The 11,038-nt window shown below is 38.2% G+C and overlaps 1 protein-coding gene across 1 annotated transcript; it reads left to right on the plus strand.

The window, feature by feature from the left end:
* Positions 1-2,636: 2,636 nt before the first annotated feature.
* Positions 2,637-6,022, plus strand: Dlc90F (dynein light chain 90F). Its single transcript, XM_080266668.1, has 3 exons — positions 2,637-2,730; positions 3,192-3,357; positions 3,979-6,022. The coding sequence occupies exons 1-3, from the start codon at positions 2,704-2,706 to the stop codon at positions 4,125-4,127; spliced, it is 342 nt and encodes a 113-aa protein (XP_080122794.1). The 5' UTR covers positions 2,637-2,703; the 3' UTR covers positions 4,128-6,022.
* Positions 6,023-11,038: the final 5,016 nt, after the last annotated feature.

The raw sequence follows: 11,038 nt of genomic DNA on the forward strand, positions 1-11,038 counted from the left end.
ATGGAAAGGATGTGGAGCTGCAACATTGTCTTTTTCTTCTGTCGAACCACCTGATATAAGCTGCAAAAGGACGAAAATCAAAGCCAGGGTAAGGCGAGAAGAGAGTAGCAGCTTCTACTCCCAGTTAAATTAGACAAGAATAACAGTGTGGATGAAAGTTAGAAGAAAAAGCATCGGGAAATACAACGATCTACGAACCGCACTTGAAATCTGCCACAGGAAACAGGAAGTTCGTGAGGACAAAGTGGCTGGCCCTATAGATCGAGTACGACTGTGAAAAATAATAATAATAATAATAATAATAAATACAGCGACACGAGTGAAGTTACTCAAAGGAAAGAGAGCAAGAGGGTTCAAGTCAGGGTAAAATTGCTGCATCTCACCAATTAAACAGTTCAAATGAGAGTATACTTCCTCCTGAGCAGTCTTTAGAACTGTCCCTTTCACGTGGAGAACACCAGAGCACATATGAAGAACAAGACGAGTGAACAGTAAAGGGGAGATGGTTGAAGACTACACTAATAATGAATGCCGCGAAGTCTGATGGCCAAGCAATCAGGGGTACAACAAAATGATAATAATAATAATAATAATAATAATAATAATAATGATAATAAATACAGCGACACATACAAGATACAGAATTACTCGTTACTTTGCAGCATTATCAAACAGCAAGGACAATGATTAGAAGATGTACGCAAAATAAAATGAAGGAAAAAGACAGCGAATCCGTGCACACAGCGCAAGAATAATATTAAAATGCAATGATGAACACAATGAAGCAGCGAGTGCCATGGAGTTAAACTAAGAGAAACTGGTGCCACGGTATGAGAATGTCCCCTACTCCATCAGGGTGTGTTATAAAGTATTGACAGAGGACACGAAATAACGATCCAGAGGGCCTAAAGTGGGCTATGATGGGACAGGTAACGATGTAATGGGAAAATCGGTCAGGCGTGGGAGCGTCACAGAGTCTGCAGATGTCGATTGGCACCGAACGTTTATACTGTCTTTTTACTATGACGGCTTAAAATTTAAATCTCTTCATCTTCAACGCCGAGCTGTAACAATAGATTAATACTAGAACATGGTGCTAGAGGAAGTGCCATGAAAAGGATGTTGAATCGTTGTTTAGAAATTTTCTGCCTTTGAGCTACGCGAAGTAAGCCTCAGAAGGAATAAAATCTGGACTAAAATAGGATAAAAAGCACTATGGTGTGGTGATTTCCCCAGGGTGCTATACCCCAGGCGAATACAGGTGACGGCCACATCATAACTGCGGGTGAGGATGGAGTGCTTGCCGTAGATGTGCTTCACCTCACGATAGTTGTTACAGTGCTGGATTGTGACGCGGGTGGGTCGTTCAGCATCAATAGGCAGGTTCGGGTCCTCCTTGCCCTCTCTCGGGACAGTCGCCTTGGACACAGGGAGGCAAATGATAGGATGGAGAGGTTACAGGCGGCTCGATCAAGATCAGTCTGGTCATGTCGGGTGTGACCAACATGGACTGGAATCCAAACAAAAGCCGGCCTAGGATGGGGAGCGTGAGACTGATGACAGAATGAGACGGGGAAGAGAAGAGAAGAGAGGCGGGGTGGTGGGGTGCAAAGAAGGGCAAGGGTTAAGCCAAATTATAATAGTTGGCCATGATTTGTTGAAGAGTGATAAAGAAAATGGACAGCGAAAAATGATGGAAAAAACAGGGTGAACTTGTTTATTTCTTAAGTTGGTACACGCATATTCACTCTATCCATAGTTTATTAGTCCATGGCATAGAACGGAGTGCATGTGGAGTTCTCTGAGGAGTGTGCACAGTTAACTCAGAAGAGCATGTGGAGTTACTTGAGGAGTGTATGTGGAGTTACCTGAGGAGTGCATGTGGAGTTACCTGAAGAATGCATGTGGAGCTACCTGACTACATGTGGATTTACTTGAGTGCATATGGAGTTGCTTGTGTGCATGTGGGGTTACTTGTGTGCATGTGGAGTTACTCGGGTGTATGTGGAGTTACCAGAGGACTTCAAGAGGCGTTACCTGAGAGGTGCGTGTGGAGTAAGGTAGAGCAGCATATATAAGTGAGAGCAAATAACAAGAATATCACAGTCTCTGCTTATATACCTCTCTGATATGAATAACACAACATCAGCATACTTATTTTGTTCAATCAGAGACAAAGACAATTATTTCAATTCAATTCAGAGACAGAGTCTTATTCCGCTAGTGCATTATGGTTTATCTGCATATATGAGTGTATATTATAATCTATTTCTCGTTTTAACTGAAGCAGTATGATGAACTGTGTTAATCAATTCTAAAGTAATATGGAATACACAGTAGCGTACGTAATTATTTGTTAAAAGTAGGCTAAATTTTGTATAACAGTTCTCATGCACCACCAATGCGATAATACCAAAGGAAGCCAAAGACGCCATTCCGAACAAGTTATGATTCATCCAGTGAAATGATGATACGATAAAGTTACTATGAAAAGCAATATATAATAGAAGTATTCAAGAAATATTTAACCAGAAGGTGAGACTATTACAAGAAAAATGTCTCTCTACTATCCTATAGAGGAGGACTCACAAATAATTCCTTGTTAAAAGTTTCGGACAAGCCACTGGATTGTTGTGTCAGCTGAGCTGGTGACGGCCAGTGTCTCTCCTCGTCATATATTTCAAACATTTTTCGACCCACGCCATGGAGGACACGACCCAGAGTGAAGAGGTGAGTTGGTAGTAGTTTAAGGAATATATGAACGTAGCTTGAGGTGCGAGGGAGGGATATATGTGCCTGGGTGGGAGTGTGAAGGTGTGGCAGAACTAGAACCGTTGATCACACCTGTCACTTAAATAGATCATTGTGGTGGTGGTGGAATTTTAAACCTTGTCTTTTGATGCTAATTGTAACGGACGATGAAGTCAAGGAAAGCCCCCATTCACACATATGGGAAAGGTTATGTCTACCGGTGGGTGTAAATTTAATCATAAGGTAATTGTGACACCCAGATTTTTGGAAATAAAATTATAAACTCCCATTGTTGTTCACGACATGAGTGGTAGCTATAGGGAGTATTTTTCTTGAAATAGTGTGAATTAAAAGGAAGATGATGAAAGCTAGAATGCTGTTGCTCTTGTAGATATGAAAGCTAAAGTGCAATGCTGTTGATTTTTCTCCCTTCTTTACAGCACCAGTTTGTGGTTGATGAAGTGAGTACCATAATAAAGGAGAGCATTGAGACTGTGATTGGTGGCAATGCGTACACCAGCGCTAAGGTCAACAACTGGACGTCACAGGTGGTTGAAAACGTACTCAGCAACCTGTCCAAGCTTAACAAGGCTTTTAAATATATTGGTAAGTGTGCAAAGAATGTGAGACTAGCTAGGAAAGTGTATTTGAGTGAGGTAGAGGGGGTAGGGGAAGGGGAAGAGTGAGAATGAGAGAGAGGGATAGGATGAAGAGTGAGATATGTGAGAGAGGGGAGTGTGAGTAGGAGAAAGGATAGCTTGATGACAAAGGACAGGATGACCTAGAGGCGATTCATTTGTTACCAACTCGTCTAGGCTTAAGGCATCTGGCCGTAGATAGATAAATAGAAGTGAGTTTGTGTCATAGACTTTCTTATATGTGTGTGGTTGTGGTAATGCAGTAATCAGGGAATGTATCCCAGCATAGCTAGGCTTTTAAATATCTGTAGTTATCATTAAGTACCTTTGTCGTACTGTATACTTATACTCTTTATTACTGTATGTTTTTCCTATGTTGGGAGTTCCCGGGAATGAGGTGGGTATCAAGAGGTGATGATAACGATAATGGTCAGTATTTAACATAATAAGAGTTAAATTTGTATTGCTCAATACAGAACTATATTTGACAGCTAAAGAGAATTCAACTTTAAATGTTCAGGAAGACAAAGTATAGTATCAGGAAAATCCACATCCCGGCCTGTATTTGATTATGGTAATTGTTTTTCAGTGACGTGTGTAATCATGCAGAAGAACGGCGCCGGTCTGCACACAGCCAGCTCATGTTACTGGGACAACTCCACTGATGGATCGTGCACAGTGCGTTGGGAGAACAAGACCATGTACTGCATTGTATCTGTCTTTGGCCTGGCAATCTAAGCCATTGTATACTATACCATCTTCTCTGTGACACCTCATCTCTTCACTTCACCTCTCATATGCACTTCTCATCTTGTTTAGTTTTTCCTGCTATTATAGATTTCAAAGATTGCTGTGTTGTAACTCATCACCACTTGTTAAATGTAAGATTACCCTTCCATCAGGACTTCATGGGCTTTGGATTTTTCCCATGTTTTGACCATGTTAGGAATTACTTAATATTGATTGGGGCACATAATATCTTCTTGGTGATGCCCACTGCTGCTCATTTTCCATTAACAAACTTTTCTGCAGCTAGGAAAAGTACTTTTTTAATCTGAAGATTGTTTTACTTCATGTTATGTTATGTTTGATATTATGTACTTGAAGTGTTGGCATAGATCTGGGATAATATTTTTTATATATAGTGGTCTTCTATAATCATTTTGTTTTTATATAAATAGTCATGACTTCTTTGGTTCACAAAACTTGGGCATAAGTAAAGCAGTCAGTTTAGTCTTTTCAGTATCATATACTGTACATTCAGAAATATACCATAGCTGTAATTTGAAATTCTCTTACATAAATGTCTGTACTTCATATATGCATTCATTAGATGATGAATGACTTCATATCTTGATATTACCTGAAAGGAAGTTCATGGTTATTGATGTCAGTCTTATTAGAATGCTACATTAGGCATATCATTAGTTATTTCCAGCACATGCTGTAGTCTTTATGAAAGTAGTTAATGACAGATGATCAAGTGGATAGTAACTAAGCAGTGATGCATATTGCTGGTACTGATATGTAAACTGAAATTCATAACCAGTCACCTGAAATGTAGTAAAAGACTTCACCTTCTTGTATTTCTTTTTAAAGTGAAACTACAAAAGCATTGAAGCCTTCTGTAAATCACAGAGTACCAAGTTTGACCTAGGATCCATGCTGCATGAAGTGGGTAATATGAGACTGACTTATCATTACTGTAATTCCAGATTTCACCCCAAAGAATTGTTTTAGCCCATAGACTGCTGATATTTCCCTGAGTTGCACTAAATCATGTTACTAATGTGAATAAGAATACCTTGGTGCCTCAAGAGGAGGAAAAGAGTGAAAGAAGTGAACTGTTACTGATTTCTCAGTCATGAAAAAAATTGCCTGGCAGTAGCATGATGTAATTAGTGAGGTGTATGCATTGTTGGAGTTTTTAACCTTGACTGCTGAGATACTTAGATGAAAAAGATAGTCTGGTATGAACCTGAACAAAATGCAGTACAGTCTCCCAAATCCAAACATATGATATCCAAAAACTTGCAGTTTCCAAATATTTTTTCACAGAATAAGGTGTTATCACCTGTCCACACTCAGTTTAATGCATATTTGAAGACAAATCTTAGATATGAACAAGTATAACAACACGTATAATACATACACAAGGTACTTCAGTGCATTTACTGTTTATATACTGTAGGCTTTTTCTTACATGATTTTCTCATAGATACCATAATGATTCTATTGTCTAGAATTTACCATTTTACATAAAGCCTTTGCAACCAGGTATTTTGGATTTGAGAGTTTATACTGAGGCATAATAGCAAAAGGATTATATCAGATTGGTGTGATAATTTACTCCAACTTGCTTGCACCTCGTAGACAGGTACCTGCTGGAACCTCAAGGATTATTATTTGTCACTGATTTTTAAGGCACAGTCAGCTTCCCTGTAATGAGTTTACATCTTAAACCAGAGGATTTTATTTTTGTTTTATTCTTGACATCTCTGCATAATTGTATTCAGCTTACAAGTAACTTTTTGAAATGGAGAGGTAAAATGCAAGGTTCATTAACCTCTTCATTATCAGTGGTCCTTTCTGAGCTAATAAAATTATATAAATAACAAGACTAAACCCAGATGTGATGTTTTTGGATTGATGGAGTTAAAGAACATTAAACTCTCACATAAGTTCAGCTGTGAGAGGCATATTGTTGTATTGAAGTCAGAACTAGTTTTTTTTTTATTTTTTTTTATTTTTTTTTTTTAAATAGACGTAATCCCTTAGTAATGAGTGAATGACATGTCACATTAAAAGTTGTTTCATTTGTTGTAACATTTTACTGACACATATCTGAGACATTTAAGTGAAAGCTGACTGTATGACTCGGCAGGAAGCCAAAGTTGTTTTATTAGTCACAAGATTTTCATCAACATTTATTCCTGTAGGAATGCCTCACATCCAGGAAATGTTTTATTGCGTGTCCTTAGGAGAAATATGTTCGTTAACTTTTATTGAGTTCAAGAAAAGAGTGTTGTATATAATGAGAATAGATTTTGTCATTTGCATTCATTTAGCTTAAGATGCTCCATGTCCAAGAAAAACTTTGTTGCAGTTAATAAGGACAGGTATTTTCATTAGGTATGCATCATGCCACAGAAAAGATTATTGAACATGAGGGCACCATTTCATCATATCTGTGCCTGCCATTATGCTTATGATTGTCACTGTAAATGGGGACTGCCTGTAGTAGGCTGATGAGGAAATATGAGATCATCATACTGAAGCGCTTAATCTGTATATGCACTTGCCTTCTAGTGTTATTGAAGCTGTTGCTGTTTCAGGATAAAGCTTTATTGGCAGCTCTGTGTAGAGTGAATGGAATTGGTTAGCTTTACATACATTTGTTACTGAAAGTGGTCTGCGATTGCTTAGTTTTGGGTCCGTACACCTCTCGGGTGGTAACATGGATAAGCTCACTAGGAGAAAGTATAAGAATGATCAATATGAAATATGTCCCTGAAGCTGAAAAATTGTCTGGCAGTGGCAAGAATGAACAAGAAAAATGCAAGTGTTGTGAAGTGCTTACATCTCATCATCATTTCTGACACCTTGCTTCCTCTATGGAACCTCCAGGCAGAATATAGTCACGACAAAGCTGTCCCCTGACTACTTTGTCGCATACATCTCATTCTCTCAGTTGCCTTTTTTCTTCTTCCTTCTCTCTCACAACCCACTCACATACCATATAGTCTGCTTCTTCCAGCATTACTCCCACTCTCAGTTTCAGATTTTCTTTAGCATTTACTGACTTTCTGTATTATTACATACTGTGAACTCATAATGTTTTCCAGGAGGCAATTACAGTGTGATTGCTGTCATCTTACCATATCTGAGAGTTGGGCGAAGCAGACAAATCATTCAAGATGTATACTATGTTGATGTTGAGCATTGTACACTTAAGTTTGTTATCGTTATGTGAAGAAGCAAAACCGAGGATGTATTTTTAATGAATACATTTTCACTTGCCTGTTGGTTTATCTGTAACTGTTGGGCTGCCATTTACCTTTTGCCTGTCATAGTGTGTCATGCATATTTTTGTATTTATTGATACATACTAAACTATATTCCCATGTATTCATGCCATACATAATTAAGCTTTGTATTCCGTCATAAGCCTGGTTGTAAATAATCACTGAATTTATCCATGAGCAGAAGAATGGAGAGAAGTATTGCCTCAGATTGCTGCATGTGTGTGGACTTAGCAGACCCCTTGACATTTCCCTCTTACCAGTTACAGTATTTCGCATGGCATTGTCATGATTGAAAGTTTGCTGACATTTTCATGCCAGCTGTAGCAATGAAGAGTGTAAGAGTTTTGTAATAGTAGTATGGAACACACAACTATAGAGTATGAGGAGTATATAACCAAAGTGTTGATTGGAAGGGTACTCTCTGATGATCAAAGAGGAATGAGAGTGGTTTGCAAACATAATGATGATAAGGGAGATTGCCCCATTATTTTCTTGTATTCTATATTTGTCTTGGAAACAGATCTATCTATCTATCTATATACCTAGGCTGCTTCCCCCAAGGAAAGGGAGGAAACAGATACTGTACACAAAAAAATACTGTAATAATAATAATATTGACATGCCATATGCAGGAATAAACTGCTAAAAAAGAGGTGCTGGGGAGTCTCCTGTGCATGCGAGAATATAACTTTATATATCACTGAATCCATCTAATAGGTTAATTATGTTTTAAAACATGTAGCTGATTAATAAATTCACTTATTTTTTATTGTATGGTATTATTAGTGGTGTACAAGTATTCAACTAACACTAATGTAAGTACATACACAAAAACACACTCAAATTCCGATCAGCAGCTAGCTATATGAGCAGGGTGTATTGTTCAGAAAAAAAAATGATGTAAGATTGGTAATGAGAATCAGAAATTTTGTGTAAGTTGGATGTGAAGCTCAGTTTTGGGTGTCTGATCTTTTTGAATGACCCTGTTGAGCCAAAATTGTTATTTTTATGCATCATTTGTAAAGGTTTCATAGCTTTAAGTAACCATAACATTGATAGCTAATGTGACGTGGTAGAATATTAATAAACTCGTATAATCTCTCCTTATATATTGATTGTGAACACACTATACTTTCAGTTATGGATGCTCACTACGGCTTAGCTTTAATTATGGGCTTGTATTCGAGGTGGCTTAGGAGGGATCTTAGCACCTTGTCCATGGCAGGTTCGTTTTCTGAATCGCCTCGTTCATAGCAGTTAATTTTCCCTGATGCATCTGAATGTTCTCCTGTTATATTGTTTTAATAGTGATATACGGTAGTGGCAGTAGCATACAAGAGTATATTGAGATATAGAAGCAGCAGTACTAGTGGTAGTAGCAGCAGCAGTAGTAGTAGTAATAGAAATAGTAGTAGTAGTAGTAGAGCTGCAAAGTAGTAGTAGTAGTTGTCCCAGGTTCAAATGAAACTTGAACCTAGTGGATTGCAGTCTGAAGTTGTCCTCCAACACTCCACACCTCCATTTAAGGAGCAGAGGGTACTTAGCGACCTTTCTATAACCAGGTAGTGGCTGCACCCAGTAATAGTGCCACCACATGAAGACGTCCCTCCAGCACCATATTGAGGTGTAAAATGCGAGATAAATCACCAAGTAGAGGGTGTTAAGATACCTCCAGAGCAACACAGAATACAACCAGTAGTAATACAGATATTACTTCAAGGTCATTTGGTTATTTATTTATTTTCGTGATTTAAGTAGGGGATTTGATAGACTAGGAAAATAATAAATTTATATATTTCCATCGTTTTTTCTTCACCTCTCATCATTAGATTTCTCATATAATACATGCCTTTAGTCTGGTGTGTTATCATCGTTGTCATCATCATTATCCAAAAAATTTTCCAGTCAAAGTATGTGGTGAGTTAGGGCCGACAAAATAAGGAAAGAGAAACGATAAAAAGATGTCTAAATCAGTCTTTGCAATCCGATGTATTTGCTAAGAAAAAGTATAATCGTGTTAGGTGAGGTGAAAAAAAAGAAATGAGTGTACTGTATGTGAAAGAATGATACAGTTGAAAATATTTAAATGAGATAATGAACTTGCGGATTCACGGGAAAAAAGGCAGTTCGATTTGTCTGGTATGCAAAATGAAATCGTGTGGTGATAACAGGAATGTGACAGATAAAAGATGTCATCGTTCATTAGCAGTTGTGGAATGTAATGTGTGTGTGTTTTAATGGCTAGGCAATATGTGTAAATTGGCTGGTGTATGTGTGTATAAGTGTGAGTGTTTGCTAAGAATTTCAGTGCTTGCCTCAGTATCTTGTCTGACGCACATGTGAACGCACAGTACCACACCAAGGTGAGAAAAAAAATAGAACAGGACGAACAGAAGAAAACAGAAGCAACAGAAGTCATAAGAACAATAACAGCGACAAGTAATACGCAAGAGTAACAAAGCAAAATAACGAGTAGGTAGAACAGCAATAGATAGAAGAGAAACACAAGAGCAACAGAGCAAAAAAGGAAGGTTGAGTAGCAACAAGAACAGAACACTAGCATATAACGAGCAGAACAACAGGTACAAGGGCAACAGAGGCACAAGAGGAGTACAAGAACACGTGGACAATAGGGGAGCAACAGAACAAGAACACTAAAAAAGACATCAAACGGTCAACAGCAATGCAACAGAAGAAGGACAAAAACAAGTATTTTTGTTATAACCAACTAGTTCACATCGATTACATACTTTTTATTACAGTATTGGTTCACCCGTGTGTGTCTGTCTGTTGCATTATATCTCAAAAAGTTGTCATCGGATTTCAGTTAAGTCTGGTGGATAGGTGGGCAGTGGGTCAAGAAAGAGTTTAGCATATTTTGAGGTGAATCTGGACCCGGATGCAGGGATAAATAAGTTTTATTGGCGTTGGCGGAGGAATGGGCCGTCTGTGATAGTGTAACAAGGCAGATCAAGACCGTAGATTTGAATGACCATGTAAGATAGTAAAGGTATTCGTCTGGTAGGAGAAAGAAAATGACAGCTGTAATTAACATGTTTTATTAGCGCTAGTGGAGGTACTATGCGCTCTCTGAATGTTTTCTAGTACTTGCTTCTGTAGTCGGTTTGTTTCATCTGAAGGAAATAGGCCACTCCCACATTTTTACATTAAGTCGTCGTTACGTGAAATTCAATGAACTTTAGTTATGAGTCAGGAATGAGTCTTTGGTTACTATACAACCTTTTACTCTAACTTGGCCTAAAATTTCTGTCCTTCCTTCTTGAATGGGTGACAGAGCGACTTGGAGGCGTTTTGTCTGCAGCCACCTTTTGCGGGATTAGGGCGCCGGGCTATAATAGATCAGTAGTAGTAGTAGTAGTTACAGTAGTAGTAGTAGTAATAATAATAGTAGTAGTAGCATTAGTAGTAATAGTAGTAGTAGTAGTAGCAGTAGTGGTAGTAGTAGTAGTAAAAATAGTAGTTGTGACTTCTGAAGGCTAAAACATAAACCAGTAGAGAGAGAGAGAGAGAGAGATGCAATTCCATTTACCGATATTCGCAATTTATGCACACAAATGCGTTGTGCATGCGAATAGCGAAACCTACTATTTGGCCCAAGCAAGG

The sequence above is a fragment of the Coenobita brevimanus genome, chromosome 21 (assembly GCF_032717465.1).
Source record: "Coenobita brevimanus isolate Jiangsu-jjx chromosome 21, ASM3271746v2, whole genome shotgun sequence".
Classification (NCBI taxonomy): Eukaryota; Metazoa; Arthropoda; class Malacostraca; order Decapoda; family Coenobitidae; genus Coenobita; species Coenobita brevimanus.